Genomic DNA, 17,595 nt, shown 5'->3' with positions numbered 1-17,595 from the left:
AACAGGTAGTAATTACAGATAGGTGATTTGGGGAGTAAGATGTCAGGAAAACTTTCTGATAATTAGTATTTCCCCCAAACAGTGAGACTACACTGCTAAATTTAGGAAGCGTCCTATTCTCCTTCACTAGAAGTATTTAAGCAATGGCTGGATCACCAATTGCAATGCAGAATGTAGATAGGATTCTTGTTTGGCTCTGGGTCAGTTATATAACTTCTGAGGTCCGTTCCAACTGATATTGTGTGTTTCTATGTAATTCAATTATTACATGGAAAATGCTAAAGTGGTGTTCTGGAGATCTAAATTCTATCCCTAACTGCCCTCAAAACTAGTTGGTGCCTAAAGTTCCTTCCAGATCTAACATTTTTTTATTCTAAGAGGAGATGGGGATGGAGGGCAAGAACAGCTAATATTTTAACTATGGAACCTTTGACAACTGAGAGAAGGTTCCTACTGAAATGGGAACTGGAAATAAGAGGAGGGAAATTTATTTTAGAGATGAAGAGAAAGATGAGCATGTGCTTAATGAAACAACAAGTATTTCCTGATGTACTCTGTAAAATGTTGAGAACTTTGTGGGCTACAGAAAAAAAATCTGTAAGATTGTCCTTGCTTAGTTCATTTGGACATACCAGTTGGAACCCATTGAAACCAGTTAGAGGTAGCTGGCAGTTTTTCCAGTTATCTATGTTTTTCACTCCTCAGTAGTAATTTTTATTCTTTCTGTGAGTCCACAGATCATTCTCCATGGAAGAGAAAACAGAAAAATAAGATTTTAGAATTTATCATATACTGTAAACAGTGCTTCTGTTCTTTCTTCAGTATCTACCTTGCTTCCTTCATGGCTCAATTATTTTTCATTATCTTTACCCTTTCACTTGCAAGCTCATATCCTTCTGGGATTTAGTGTTTGCTGGCAATTCTTTTTTTTTTTTTGCAAGGCAATGGGTTAAGTGACTTGCCCAAGGCCCCTGGAGTGGTTTGCCATTTCCTTCTCCAACTCATTTTACAGATGAGGAAACTGAGGCAAGTAGGGTGAAGTGACTTGCCCAAGTTCATACAAGTAGGAAGTCTCTGAGGTTGAATTTGACTCCAGACTGCCACTCTATCCACTGAGCCACCTAAACATCTCTGTTGACCACATTTAAAGAAGAACATTGATAGGCTAGAGAGTATCCAGAAAATGGAGATCAAGATGGTGAAAGACCTAAAATTCCTATTGATTCTGAGTATGTCACTTGCTACTGTGTGACTATAGGAAAAATCACTGAGTCTCCTGATTCTCATTGTCTTCACCTGTAAAATGAAGGGATTGGACTAAGGTCCTTTCCAATCACAAATCTGTGCCCCTGTAATCATATGACACAGAGCCATTTCCATATTCATTCACAACCTGGTATCACCAGAGGGTGATACAAAGGACCTCTGAATGATGGTCCAGTTTCTGTTCCCAGGAAGCAAAGGCGGTTTGCTTTTGTTTTGTTTGGAAGGTGGTGAGCATGAGTCACACTGTGTTTGGAATCACAAATAAAATTAATTCATTTGTTCATAGCCCTACTAAAAGGATAGTGTTCTTTCATGCTGCACAGATAGAGCAGCACTGGTCTGAGGCCAGGGAGGATAGAGAACCTCGGCCTCAGTGAAGTTCCTCCTTAGTTTTAAGAAGCAAAAAAAAAAAAACTTTTTATGAAGCAGCAAACTTTGTATTCTGAAGAAAAACTCCGTGGAATCCTCCTAATACTTAGAGTAGTAGATTTGGAGCAGGAAGGGATGTAGAAGTCATTTTGTTCAATGGCTTCATTTTAAGAATAAAAAAACCCAGAGCCCAGAGAAGTTAACTTGTCTAAGAATACACAGGCAGTAAATAGTAGAGCCAGAATTTGACCCTAGATTCTCTCACTCTTATGGTTTTCCTGACTTGTACTGCCTACTTTGAAGATAAACATCATGTGTACCCCTAAGCTTTCTCTTGGCTAAGCATTCATCAGATCCTGGTGGTCATGATAGCTTATGGAATCTCCTGCTCAAAAAGTTCCTCCTTCTCATTTATCTCTAGAATCCTTATCCTCTTGGTTGATAGTGTTTTTGCTTGTCTTCTGCCTCACACATCCACTGAGACACCAGCAAACACCTTAAACAAACATGTTTTGCTTTTGATTAAAACAACTTCTATGGTCACATCTACCATAATAGCTTTAAAATTTTTTTGATTTATTGATATTTTTTTTTGCATCATAATAGTTTTCCCCAGTATTCTTCCCCTCCATTTTCCATCCCAGAGAGCTCTTATTTAACAAATCAACACATTGAAAAAAACTGAAGGTATAACACTTGTGGGTCTCCCACCTCTGCAAAGAGTGGTGGGAGGTGAGTGCTGTATTTTATTTCTTCTTTCAGAGAGTGCTGGTTCCTTTATAATTTTACAGTATTCATTTTTTAAATTTGTTCTTCAATTACATGTAAACAAAAACTTTTTACTCTTGAATCTTAAAATTTTTGAGATCCAAATTCTCTCCTTCCCTCTTTCAATCCTGTCTTGTGAAGAAAAGCAATTTGATATAAATTTCACATGTGCAGGCATGCAAAACTTTCCCATATTAGCCATGTTGCCTAAGAAAACAGGACCAAAAAACCCCAAGTATAATAATTTTTAAAATACAGCATTCATTTTGGATTTTTGGTGGTAATTTTTTTTTCTATTTACCTTACTGTAGTTAGTGCTTATATTATTTTCTTGGATCTGCTTATTTTACTCTGCATATGTATAATTATTAAATAGAGTATTATATATAGTTTATATATATTTATATTTGAGCTCTAATTAAAGGATTGTTTATATTCCCTAACAGTGTACATAAAATGCAAATTATCTAATCAGTAATCTTTTGCTTACTCATGAATACAAAGACTCAATCCTTGGATCAAAATACTAGAGGTGTAAGAAATCTCAAGAGCCCTATTTAATCCAGTCTCCTAATTTTATGGATGAGATAATTGAGATCCAGAAAAAATTAAGTGACTTACCTAAGGTCTTAGGAATTAGTAAGTTCAAAGACTGACCAAGTAGCATCTTGTAAAATGATAGTTTTTCTTGCTTTTGGTCTTGATTAAATCAACTCCTTAATTTTCTTCTTGGAGGATAACTGGTGAGGCAATTTCCTATTAAATTTCACTTTTTGAAAATACCTTCTGATTTCATTTTTAAGTAGAATACCATTTTGCATTTGGTAAAATTTATCCAGAAAGCCTGTCAAATTCTTGGTTATTGGATGAAGAACACACATTTATAATACCAGAAATTAATTTGATGTTTGCAGAAATTCTAATAATATATCATCCTTGGTGCTTTTTTCTGCCAGTATAATACTGTTGACAAGTCATGCTTTTATCTATTGGAGTGTCCAAAAAGTTCATCACCAAGTGACCAAAATTCTAGTGGTAAGCCTCTGCCATAGTCTGGTTTTCAAGTCTGTCACTGGTTCAGTACTTGATTATTTTCTAAAGCTTATGGCATAACCTTCTAGAATCTGGAGTACAGAGAGGACCTCTCTTTTCAGGGAACTACAGTATGAGCACAAAGTCTCTGGCACAATTTCCTGGCCCCCATGACTGGATCTCATGTCTGGGTGCTGGGTGAAGATGAAGATATGTTCTTTATAAGAGTAGAGAATCTTAGTTTTTTGTTTAAAACCGTTTCATGGTTGACTAAGAAATCATTTGGTCCAAATGCATTTCCCTTAAGTTTAGTTTTGATGCTGTTCATTCAGCTTCAGGACAATTGAAACATTCTGTCGCAGAAAAGATCAAAATCTTTTATAATTTGATACACTTAAAAATACAAAAATATCTTTCTTAATTAGCAATGCAGTTTAAATCTCCTTATTTTTGAATTGCCTCTGGTTCAGATCCGCATATGGTGAACATTTGAGAGATCCATCAGTCACAAAGTCTGCTTTGTTCTAATTTTTCTGACGTTCTTTTGTCTCCTCTCCTGTTTTCACGCATTTCCCCACTATTCCCACGATCTTTGACAAATCCACTCATTGTACCTTTCCTTCCTTTGTGGGTCTAAGAGCTCCACTTAGTTGGCACCTTTTATTAACCATATTGGGAAAAAAAATCCTAAATTAAAACTGTCCTCCCTGTAGATCTCTGATGAAAAGTTACTGTTCTTGATGCAGCTAGGGGAATTGCTTTTATTAGAGGTTGGTGGACAAAGTCTCATGAAATGCTAATGTTAACTCACAGCTGAGTGCCAGCTGTCCTAACATTCCTAAATCTCCTGGAGGAAGGAGCATATATTTATCTACCCGTAGAATCCTATGTTTAAATTTAAAACAGGATTTTTCTCCATATATTTTGGTTCATGATGTGATTTGATAAACCAAGTTATGTCCACATATTTTTGTTGTTAGTTTCCAATTGCCATTGCAGAGAATTGAAATTCATGCACGGAAAAAAATAAAATCATATGAAATTATTGTAGTACTAATAGAATACGATGAGCTCTACATTTAATCATCTATTTATTCAGAAGACTTTGATATACATGGATATCTAGTGTTGTCTTAACGTTTGGAATAAATGTAAGTAAAACTTCAGATTGAAAAAAAGACAATCTGGAAACTTTGAAAGAATAGTTGTTCTCCCTAACCTCTATCTCTATCATATTTTCATATTCAGCAATAAGTGTATGGGTGGTAGTATATCTGTAGCTATAGTAGCAATTTACTTTCTAATTGAACTGTTTTACTGTCACTATACATAACTTCCTATCTCCCACCAACGTGCTTTGATATAGGCTTATACATGGCATCTCTATATTCCTCATTTTTACCTCTTAGAATAGATAATTTCCTTCCAAGCCTGCTCAGGTGCCATCCCCTCCACAAGACCCATCTTCCACTTGGTGGTTTAATCTCTTTCATGAAACCACTTTGTCCTACTTGCTGTATATTTTATACACATACCTGTGTCTATGTTGTATCCCCAACAATGGGATATGTAACTACTTGAGAGCAGGGATTATTTTGGGTTTTGTCTTTGTAAACCTCAATGCTTGGTGCTTAATAAATCTGTTGAATTGAATTGAATGAAACAGTAAGAAAAAATACACAGTCTGTGAGTTAGTAACATATGATATATTATATTGGTACCATAAAATTTGAGTTTTCAAAGTCATTGCCTGATCAGAGAATCTATTTTCATAATCCTGTGAATAAGGAAATTCATAAATATATGAACTTGCTATGTCTCAAGAAGGGTTTGGGGTGTTCATTCTCACTAAGAAGCATCAGCTCCAACCTTTGGGTTCATACCTGTCAGGACCCTGGCCTTTAAACAAAGGGGCCAAAATCTTTTTCTCATTGTCTTTAATCTTTGTGTTCTGCTCCCTGAACCTTAGGAAAATAATTTAAATCTTTTTTTTAAATCAAAACATTTATTGGAGTGTCTTGTACAAAAAAGTTTCCATTCATAAAACGTATATTACAAATCATTGAAAAAGACATTTGGCATGCATGTATATTCTTTAAAAAAACATATTTGAAATGATAAAGTCTAGATTATCACATGGTTCTCAAATGCTTTGCATGAATCCATCATCTCTGCTGAAGTTTGTGTGTTTTGCCATGATATCTACTCAACTCAGTAAATCATTTAACCTTTTTTTAATACAGCAGTGTTCATAAAGAATACATCCAGAATGATCAAGGGCTGCTATATAAATAGAACAAAGCTATCTAAAACTTGTATGGTTAAAACTAACATTCAAGTCAAAAGTCATTATCTTTATGAAAATAGTTTGATGTGGAAAGTGATCTCAGTCATTTGCTTTTCTTTAACATGCTTTTCTTTAACAGTTTATTGCTAACAACTTCAGTGTGATAATCTGGGGAGGAATATTGGTCCTGCCCAATCAGTGAAAAATAATTTAAATCTTAAAAGGCAGTTAGGTGACTTAGTGGATGAGAGTGCTGAACCTGGAGTAAGGATGACTTGAGTTCAAATCTAACCTCAGACAATTCTTAACTATGTGATCCTGGGCAAATCACTTAATGTCTCTCTGCCTTTGTTTCTTCATTTGTAACATAGGAAACCAATTTCCAGAGTTCTTGAAAGTAACAAATCAAATAAAAATATTAAAAGGCTACTTAAATAGATGGTGGTGGTGATGGAAGTGGTGGTGTTTGGTTCAGGTCCAGAGTTTCCCCAAAAGGAATAAGAAACTCTTGCAGAAGGGTTCTGAAAATACATTATTAGATCAGATTTAAGATAACTATTTCCTCCAAACAGAGTAAAAACTTAAAATATTGAAGTATAAATTTACAAAGACTAAAAACATGATCTGTAACCCATAGCTCACATTACATTTTCCCAGAGAATTGATATTTAAAAATAAAACAGTGGGATTCTTGAATAGGCATCTTAGCTTTGCTCTTAAGTACCCAGACATCTTCCTCAAGATCTATGTCTTCTGACAAACCAAGTCAAGGCTTGAACTCATCTTCCTGTCAGAAGTTATTTTTTCCTACAAGAATCACTGTTGTAACAGTAGGAATCACCACCTACAATAAAGCTGGTATCAACTACAAAACCCTATTCCCTAAATTCCAGAAGTAGACACTTCTGGAACATTCCTCTCATGCTTGATATTTAGAGAGAAACCCAAAGTAGAAGAGGCAACCAGGAGCCCAATTCCGTACTCAGGGTTAGGTTTTTCTAGGTGTCACATGCTCTAACTGCCATATACAAGAAGTTTCCATAGATGATGGGGTAGAGGAAAGAGGCACCCCTCCACCTTTCATGGGAAGTCCAAGATAGAGCCTCAAAGCCCCTTTAGAGGGGGAAGAAGAAGGAGGAAGAAGGGATAAAAAAACTGCACTGAATCTCTATTGATTAGAGAAATGCACATTAAAACAGCTTTGAGGTATTACTTTATAGCTATCAGTTTGGCTAAAATGACAAAAAAATATGATCAATGTTGGAGGAGATGTGGGAAAATTGGGACACTAATACATTGTTGGTGGAGTTGTGGGCTGATCCAACCATTCTGGAGAGCAATTTGGAACTAAGCCCAAAGGGTTATAAAACTGAGCAAACATTTTGATCCAATAATACCACTTCTATGTCTGTATCCCAAAGAGATCAAAAAGGAAAGGGGATCAATTTGTTAAAAAATATTTATAGAGCTCTTTTTTTGTGATGGCTAAGATTTGGAAATAGATGAATTGCCCATCATTTGAGGAATGGCTGAACAAATTGTGGTTTATGATTTAATGGAATATTATTATGTTATAAGAAATGATAAGCATTATGATTTCAGAAAATTATGTAAACTGATAAAGTGAAATAAGCAGTAGAACACTTAAGAATAACACTGTTCAATGAAGAACTGTGAATGACTTATTCTCAGCAATTCAGTGATTATAAGACAGAACTCATGATTAAAAAATGCTATCTGCTTCCAGAGAAAGAATTAATGTCATTTGTATTCAGACTGAATGATACTATTTTTCTCTTTCTTTCTTCCTTCCCTCCTTCCTTTCCTTCTTCCTTCCCTTCTTTCATTCCATTCTTCCTTCTTTCCTTCCTTCTTTCTTTTCTTCTTTTCCTTCTCTCTTTATATTTGAGTCTTTTTGCACAACATGACTAATATGGAAATGTTTTTCATGATTGAACTCTTATAATCTATATCAGATTCAATACTGTCTCAGGGAGGGGATGGGGAGGAACAGAATTTGGAACTCAAAACTAAAAAAAGAAAACAATAAAAAAAGTTAAGAATTGTTTTTTATATGCAATTAGAGGGAAAAAAATTATTTTTTTTTAAAAAGGAAGAAAGGATAAAGAATGGAAACTACCTACCCTTCCTTTAAAATCTCCTGAGTAGGAGCACCTAGGTGGAGCACCAGACCTGGAGTCAGGGGTACCTGAGTTCAAATCTGACCTCAGACACTTAATAATTATGTAGCTGTGTGGCCTTGGGCAAGCCACTTAACCCCATTGCCTTGCAAAAAAACAAAAACAAAAATCTAAAATCTCCTGAGTAAACTTCTCTCCCTGCTAAGTGGTCAGGAAGAAGATTGCTTGGTCATCTCATAGCACAAGTCCTTTCAATGCTGTCACACATGTCCCTGTAGTTACTGGGCAACTATGTTCAGCTACATCTATGCTCCCTTAGTTGTGCTCTAGTCAAAGCAAATGGTTGTGGAAGAGGGAAGGAGGTAAGATGGAGGGCAGTAAGCTTTAATTGATCACCCCAAGGACAATTGCACTAATAATAAATATTCCTCTCCATATAATCTCCTATTTATTCCTAGCACTGTCACTTGCCTTTCATTCCAATACCTTGATTAAATTTTATTGACCTAATACTGGAAATCTACAGAACCCTAAATACAAAATAATTAAGAATACAATAACAAAGTCCCATTGTAATGTGTGAGGAGAGAGAGTACTTGGCAAGTATAAAGACTTGAAACTATTCATCCTCAAGTAGCCAAGATTTCTTGTCATATAAAATTAAAATCTCAAAAACATATATATGCAATTTGAATGAAATCCATATTAACTTGCCCAGTGGATAGAGCACTGACCTTGGAATCAGGAGGATGGAAGTTTGAATCCAACCTCTGACACAAACTGGGTGACCTTGGGCAAGGCACTTAACCTTGACTGCATCACATCCAGGACCCTCTCCTGTCATCTGGCTTTTCTTCCACTGGACCCAGATGACTCTGGAGGAGAAAGTGAAGCTGACTTAGCACAGCCCCCCTCACTCAAGTCCAATTCACCTACTTGTCATGGCAGCACCTCTGATGGTCATGATCATCTTTGAAAATAAAGGACAAACATATTTATCATTATTATTATCATTATCATTATTATTGTTATTATTATTATTATTGAAATCCTACACATGTCTCAAAGCTGGGCTCAAAAACTTATCTTTTCCTTCATGAAGCATTGTTGTAACTTAGGGGCCACACCAGCAATATGACTGGCACCAAATAATGAACCCTATTAACTCCCTAAACCCCACAAGTAACCACTTCTGAAACATTCTCATTCTTGATATTTAGTCATGTCTACTCAGGGAGAGAAATTCAAGATATAAAATCATTCTCTAGTTGATAATGGTGATAATCTTTCTATCCTCAGACCTTGTACAGAATTTTTTAGTATACTTCTTAGCCCTTTTCATGTATTATTTGGAAATTATGTGTGTATGTATCAAAATCTAATAAAATGGAAGTTTCATGAGGGCAAAGATTTTGTTTCCTCCTTAAAATATAACATCTCTGCTCTTTGTAAATACTAGTAATTAATTTTAAGAAATAATTCCAATCTTAAAAGTTAATAGATGACTCAATAGATGAGAGTACTGGACCCAGAATCAGAAATGCCTCAGTTTAGTTCAGCCTCAGATACTACTCAGCTGTGTGATCCTGTAAATTTTTACTGATACATAAATGTTGAAGTTGTGTTATGTTACATTATGTTAATTAAGGATAAGCATTAATGTTTTCATATATTAAACTTTTTCTTCTTCTTCTAGTACCTCAGCTGCTGTATAAGGGAGAGCTGAATTTTTTGGTTTTTGATTATCTCTCAGAGATAACCATGTGTCTGCTAACTGCTGCAAAGGCCAAATCCCTAGTAAGTTAATGATTACTATAATTCAAAGTACTGTTAAGGATAAGTAAGAGAAAATTCAGGAGAGGAATGGGAAATAGAGTCCTTGCTTTAAGACAGGGTAAAATCCAAACATCTATAAGTTGACTTCATATTATGAAGCAGATTAATTCAGGAGGGGTTATTGACTTTCCAGAGGCATTCATTAGCTATAAGAATTCTTTCAATAGAAGTTCTAAAGTATTATGTGACTTAAAATTAATTTTTTCAAGAAATTATTCATTATATAAGTCTGGTCAGCATTTTAAATATCTTTGTATCCTGTCTCTCATCCTCCCAACACTTTGATTCATCAGCTCCTAAGGATTAAACTACCATACCTATATAGAGCTACAGATCCAGTCTTAATCGCTCTTCTGAGTGCTTATTCTACATTATTCTAGACATTTCAAATTGAATTAGGCATCTGCAATTCAATAGTCCAAAAAGAAATTCACTGTCTCTCCTCTCCAAGTCTTCCTTTCTTCCCAATCTTCCTATTACCATCAAGTAAACCATCAACTGGTTTATAACTTGTATTCATCCCACATATCTAATCTGTGACAAATCTTGTCATTTCTGCCTCCACATATTTTATCCATCCCTTTGGCTCTTTCTCTCCAGCTATCACCCTACTACCTTACACTTTTCACTTGGACTACCTTGGTCACCTTTTAATAGGTTTTCTTAAAGTAATATTTCTATGCATATTATTTTTCTCTCTCCCCCATAAACTCCAGGATCTCCTGTTACCACTGGGATAAATCCAAAATGCAAAAATATTTGACATCTAAAACCCTTCACAATCTGACCCCTTTCTACATTTCCAGCTCCTTACACTTTACTTCCCTCCCTGCACTTTACATACCCCTCACTATAATAAACATAATTGTGTAACTCACACCTCCAATCATTTGTTTTTTTGGTATGGTCATCTTCGATATGAAGTAGTAGTAGTAGTAGTAGTAGTAGTAGTAGTAGTAGTAGTAGTAGTAGCAGCAGTAGTAGTAGTAGTAGTAATTAGTAGAAGAACAAGAACTAGAAGAAAAGGAGGAGGAAGAAGAGAGGAGGAGGAAGAGAGAAGGAGGAGGAAGAGAGAAGGAGGAGGAAGAGAGGAGGAGGAGGAGGAGAAGAAGAAGAAGAAGAAGAAGAGAGGAGGAGGAGAAGAAGAGGAGGAGAAGAAGAGGAGGAGGAGCAGGAGGAGAAAAGAAGAAAGAAACAGATCTACTGGTTTACTTCTGTTCTTCATTCAGAACACTCCATCTTCCAACTCCAAACAGCAAGACTGATGTCTCCCATGCTTGGATTACTTTTCTTCCTCAACTCTGACTTCGGTCTTTCCTACCTTCCTTAAAAACTCAGATCAAGTCTTGCCTTTTGCTAGAGACATTTTTTGGTCCCATCCCTAATCCCCTTCTGCAAATGCCTACTTTCTGAGATGACTTTTCCTTTCACTGTATATATCTTGTATGTACATAGATATTTACATAGATTTTTCCCCAACAGGATGTGAGTTCCCCTAGAGGATGAAAAGTATTTTCCTTTTCTTTATATCCTCTGAATTTAACATAATATTTGGTGAATAATAATTGCTTGGTAAATGCACATTGTTTGACTGACTGACTGAATTTATCTGGCCCAAACCCTTTTAAACTGTTAGCTAAAAAATAACCAAGAACCCTAGGACTTTTGCTGCAGTTTTGGACTTGAATATTCTAATAGAGATTAGAAGTTGAAATATATTTAATTTTACTTTAGTAGTTTTACTTATTTTCCATTTGATTTCATCTTCCAAATTGATCTGATTTTCTGAAATATATTGACACCAACAGATACTTAAGTTGATTCATATACTATTTGTAAGTAGTTGATTTCTTGATAGTGCCTTTTATTTCATATAAGCAGTCTTATAAAATTAGCTTGGAGAAGTCGATCTGTTATATTGTGTTTATATAAAAGTTTTCATGTCAGCCAATTCTATTAATATATAATCTATCCTTTCATATTTCAGGACATGGGTTATATTCCTGATTTTGTGCAGACTGCAATGGCTCCATATATTAAAGATATTCACAAAAGAGGTAAAATATTTTAATGTTTTAAAGTATTTGAAGTATTAATTGGAAGCTAGACATATTTGAATATATATTTTAAACGTTACAAAAGTGTTTCTTTTCTTTTTAATACTATAAAATGCATTTGGGCCTTAAATAAATATTGATGCTGATGGTGTTGATGATGATAATTATTGACTGAACATGAGTTATGATTTTTAATTCCTTTGAGTTTTTTTTTATGTCTATATTCCATATGTTAAGGTAGGAGCTAGAAATTTCCCCTTAGCTGCCCCTACACACTTATAAGAACAATCTAAGAGGAATGGAAGCAGACAGACAATTATCATTTATACCCCTGCCTCACTTAAACTTTATTCAATCAAATAAAAAAATAAATCTTTTTGCTTGAGGAGATAAGTAATGTATTTATTTAAAAAGCACCTCAAATTTTAAAAAATAAATTTCATGAAATTAAGTCTTTATCCTCTATCTTGAGTTGCCTCTTTAAAGAAACTGACATCATAATTCATAGTTGAAGGGTAGATACTATAATGACAGCAATTATAATTACCAAGTTTCTCAGGAAACTTTCTATTGGCAAATTCATATATAGTTATAGGAAATTTCATTTTTATTTCACAGTTCTATAGTTCTTATTATAAGGAAGATTTCTAAGGAATAGTTTATGAGTGTTATCTTGGTAGTAGCATGAGGAAGTGACAATATTTCAAAAAGCAATAAAACACATGAATGAAATATTTTTGAAGGTTTTACCATCTTGCTCTTAAAGGTTTATCACTTAATCTTTAAGGTTTATTGTTAGTTGTATATTCAGACTTTGTGAGAATAGTGTCAGATGCAAGAAGTGTGCCAACTCACAGCACTGTATCCATATCCATATAATTGTGAAACCCCTGCCTCTTGGGAGGAAAGGGCTGACATTGTGAGGACAGGAAACCTCTCTAGGGAAAGCAAGCATGGTCTGAGTCTTTATCCAGGAGAGTAAACAGGATGCCAAGCTAGATGAAGTCAGAAGTCACAGGATAACCATGTCTAAAAGATTCAACAGGAGGTGAAAAAGGTGTCTGGAAGGAATTCAAAGACTGGAAAGGTCAGTAGGGAAGAGATTGGGATGAATAGACTGAGAAGGGGGGAACTGGGCTGATCTGGTTAAGGTCAGTCTCCAACACCTTTTTTTTTCCAAGGTAGTGTTCTTTTAGAAACATGTAATTCATGTCTTCTTATTCTACCATCTCTCCCTCACAGTAGAACTGGGTAAGTGTCATTGCCATCCAGAATGCCTCTCTATGAGGCTAAGGCTTGATATAGTAATGTTAATAGAAAGGATCCATCAACTCAATAATGCATGTTGCATTCTTGTGCCAGATCCTTGGACCTATAGCCCTACAAGATACTAGATTTAAGTCTATTGTCTCTCTGAATCTAGAATCTCTTGGTTCAATTATTCTTCTTGTTCATGATTAATAAGTGTTGTACCATGATTCTTTGGTTTGGTGTGAGGTTGTCACAACAAAGACTGATAAAAGACCTGGACAGCATCTATCCTCCATACACACTAAAATCTATCTTATACTGGCCTAACTGAAAGCAGACCCTCTGTGTCCTTTCTCTGTGACTTCATATCTTCTTCCCCCATCCTTGGATACTATTCTGTCCCCTCTCCTCTGCTTGTAGTTTCACCTCACTATTTTTAAGACTTGACTCAAATTCCACCTGGAGGACTTTACTTGCCTTCTTTTAGATTGCTTTCCATTTTTCTCTATATGCTTTTCCTATGTGTCTAGTTATTTACATGTTGGCTTCCCCTATTAAGAGTGTAAATTCTGGGGGCAGCTAGGTGGCACAGTAGATAGAGCACCAGCCCTGGAGTTAGGAGGACCTGAGTTCAAATCCAGCTTCAGACACTTAATAATTACCTAGCTGTGTGACCTTGGGTAAGTCACTTAACCCCATTGCCTTAAATAAAATTTTAAATATTTTTTTAAAAAAAGAATTTAAAAAAAGAATGTAAGTTCTTTAGAGCCTGATGACTCCCTTTGTATTTTCAGAGTTTAGCATAGTGCCAGCACTGAATGAATGCTTGTTAAGTGATTGACCGAATAAATAAAAGCAATTAACTCCTTAAGTCATGAAGCTCATAATATGAGGGTTGGGGATAGGGGATCTGGTGTTCTAGGAAAGAATTTTTATAAATAGGTTCCTTTGGGGGGGGAGGGGCATTGCAGGGCTATGGAGTTAAGTGACTTGCCCCAGGTAAGAAGCTAAGTATTAAGGGTTGGAGGTCAAATTTGAACTCAGGTCCTCCTGACTCCAGGACCAGTGCTCTATCCCCTGAACCACTTAGTTGCCCTTATATTAATAGGTTCTTGAAGAATAGCCAGATTTGGTCCTCTGTACAACCTCACCTAGTGATTTCATTAGTTCCCATGGATTCAATTACCATCTCTATATAGATGATTCTGGTCTAACATCAGCAGTTGCCTGTTGAATATCTTGAATTGTTTGGTCAGTAGACAGCTCTAAGCTAAACATTTTTAAAATTGAACTCATTATCTTTCCTCCCCCAAAATCTCTTCCAAAATCCCTTGTTACTTTTGATGCCCTAAATCTTTACAGTTACCATCAGCTTCTCACTTGCAGGCATCCTACAATTCTAATCTATTGCCAAATCTTGCTTCTCTCCACATAACATCTCTCTTACACATGCTCTACCTCCACTCCCGCAGCCACCACTGGTACAGGCCCTCAACACCTCAGGTTTGGACCATTGCAATAGCCTGACTTATGTATCTTGACTTTTGTATCTCAAGTGTCTCCCAATTTCAACCCATCATCCACTCAGCTGTCAAATTAAAGCATCATATCATATCTTCTCCCCAACTCAAAAAAACACTTGTGACTCCCTATTGCCGTCAGAGCGAAATGCAAGATATTTGTTTTGTCCACTTGTTATTGTTGCTTAATATATTTTTATTTATTTTATTTTTAATTTATGAAATAACATTTCCATAATACAATAGAATAAAAAAAGATGATAGCATATGAAACTATATATCTATTATGTAAAATTTGCTATTCCTTTTAAATATATTTTATAGTATATTATATGTGCTATATAATAGATATGTAGACTTCTTTTTTCCCTTTTTTCTCCCTTTCCCACTCTGAGATGGTTACCATTAGACACAAATATGTGTGTAATATACATAATATATTTTTTAAATCATTGTATCCATACTTCTATTTATCACTTCTTTTTCTGAATGCAGAGAATCTCTCCCTTCATCAGTCCTTTAGTTAATTTGGACATTCATAGCCTGTCCCCTTCCTACCTTGCCAGTATTCTTGTGCTTTACTCTCTTCCACTTATTCTATGACCCAGTTACACAGTTACACTGTCCTCCTTGCTATTCTTCAAACATGTCATAGCATTTCAATGTCCTCTCACTGGCTATCCTGCATGCATGCATGCAATGTTCTCCTTCCTCATCACTGCTGAAGGCTTCCTTGTCTTCTTTGAAGATTTTCCTTAAATCTTTTCACTTTCCCTTTTTTTACATCTCAACTCTAATGTTGCCTCCTACAGAAAGCCTATCTTAATCCTTCCCAGTTGCTTTTACTTTGTATTTTTATTTACTTTATCAGTGTTTCCATTGTTTCTTCACTTTGAATGTTAACTCCTTAAGAGCAGGTAATTGACTAGTTCTCTTTTTTTTCAAAAGCATTGATTTTGTCCATGCTAAATCTCATAAATATTACAGTCAAAATGATCTCATAATCTTTTAATCAACTCTTTTATTCTATTCTCTTCTTTGATTAAGAATTTTATCCTGAGGCATAGTAGTGAAACATAGCAGTGAAAGATTGAGAGTCAGGAGGCTCTGATTTATGTCTTTGAAATATATAGGAGCTAGAAAAAGAGACTGAGATTGGAGGTTGAAGAATAGCAGGAGAGAAAGAAATAGGAGAGAAGGAAAAACAGGTTGGAAGAACTATTTAAAGAGCTAATATCAACAGCAGTCAGCTGAGAAATCTTTGACTGATTATTTGTAATTAGCTGAATGAAGACTACAATTCCAGCTATTTCTCTTAAGCATCACTTAAAGCTTTAAGAGAAGTAATGCTTGGCAGAAGTGAATTTGTTGCCTTTTGTTTGGGAGGACAAAACAAAAAGAGGAAAGATGGGTACTGATGATACTTTGCTGCATGAGGAGCTGACTAGGCTGGTTTTGCCTTGCCTAGAGAGTTCTTGTTCTGATTGAACCTCCCAGTATCCTGTGGTGATTGTAAATTGAAAGAACTTGTAAAAAAAAAATCTAAAAAAAAAAAAGAAAGAAAAGATGTAAATACTAATTCAAATAGAAAGAAGATTTGTCCACCACCTAGAGGATGGTGAAGACCAACACACAAGTCATTCACTGAGAATCACTTTGATTGAAAAATATTTCCTGAATGGGCTGATGAAATCAATGTCTGAATTCCAGAGTTTTTACTTCCCTAAACATATTCATTTTCCTCTTTTTTGTGCTTCCTTCCCTGGTTATGGTGTGTTCACTCTCTTCCATAGACTTTGAGTTTGTGGATAGAAAGAATGTGAGTAATGTGATATATTTTATTATTTGTGAATTTCTTTTAATATATATATATATATACATGTATATATTTGTACTTATCAGCAGATGGTTCATGTTTAATATCTGGGTCTTAGTTGTAAATGAATTATTTTTTTAATAGAAAAACATTGGTGTGGGCTTGAAATTTAAATGAATAAGGGAAATATATTTCCCTTCACAAGGTTCCCCCTAGTACCCCAAGACTTAAATAAATGAGAACAAGTTATAGTGAATGAACTGATCCAGAAAATAAGAAGGGATCCACACAGTCAGTTTTGATGGGGGAAACCTCTACAAATTTGAGGGGAAGATGCAAAGCCACAAATTTCAGCTTGTCAGAAAAAGAATAGGTAGAAGTTCATTCTTATTTCAAGATTTCATAAGCTGGAGGTCAGGTATTAGGGAGAATTCTTTTAAGATTTTCAGTGGTTGAACTTCAAGACTGCTAGGGTTCTTTCTGAAACTGTGATTTTGAGGCAGATTTTGCCTTGACAAAAAGAAAAGGTTCCTAAGAAGTAGAACCCGCACAAAGTGAGTGGATTGCTTTGGAAAGCACTGGACTAGATCTACATCATAATAGAAACTCAAGAAAAGGGTGTGGTGCCACTTCCATGGAATGGCTGGAGATTTGATCAGTTGGGACCTGATGACCTCCAAGTCCCTTCCAACTGAGATTCTTGTGATTTCTCTGTCAAGTCAGTCCTTAGATTAGGTTTTAAAACATAAATATCACATTTCACCACTAGGAGGAACTATTCTAATACCTTTAAAAAATACTCTTGAAGGAAAATTTTTCTTTGTTTCCCCGGGAAATTAAAATTTCTAAAGGGTGTTGACAATGTTTCTAAGTATTCTTTTTTTTTTTTAATATTTCTCCTTTTTGCAGCTAATAATTTTCCTATTTGTCACAGCTGGTTTAAAGTTACCTTTTCTTGAGATATCTTTTAGTCTATCAACGGGTACTTCTTTTTTAATTATTTTTTCAATTATATGTAAAGATAATTTTTCAACATTCATTTTTGTAAAATTTTCTCTCTCCAAGCCTCCCCCTCCACCACACCCTAGGATAGCAAGCAATCTGATGTAGGTTGTACATAGACAATCATGTTACACATATTTCCATATTAGTCATGCTGTGAAAGAAGAATCAGAGCAAAAAGGGGAAAAAAATCACAAGAAAGAAAAAACAAAAACCAGATTTAAAAAGTGAAAATAGTGTGGTTTGATCT

The 17,595-nt window shown here is 35.2% G+C and overlaps 1 protein-coding gene across 1 annotated transcript in view; it reads left to right on the top strand.

The window, feature by feature from the left end:
* Nucleotides 1-17,595, top strand: part of LOC141519187 (uncharacterized) — a 134,747-nt gene that overhangs the window by 3,911 nt on the left and 113,241 nt on the right. Inside the window, exons 2-3 of the mRNA XM_074231572.1 lie at nucleotides 9,560-9,660; nucleotides 11,687-11,756. Of these exons, the coding sequence (XP_074087673.1) occupies nucleotides 9,560-9,660; nucleotides 11,687-11,756 (171 nt within the window). The remainder of the gene's footprint in view (nucleotides 1-9,559; nucleotides 9,661-11,686; nucleotides 11,757-17,595) is intronic.

This window comes from Macrotis lagotis, chromosome 3, assembly GCF_037893015.1.
Source record: "Macrotis lagotis isolate mMagLag1 chromosome 3, bilby.v1.9.chrom.fasta, whole genome shotgun sequence".
Taxonomy (NCBI): Eukaryota; Metazoa; Chordata; class Mammalia; order Peramelemorphia; family Peramelidae; genus Macrotis; species Macrotis lagotis.
The sequence above is the reverse complement of the archived record's forward strand: the minus strand, read 5'-3'. Positions and strand labels throughout refer to the sequence as shown.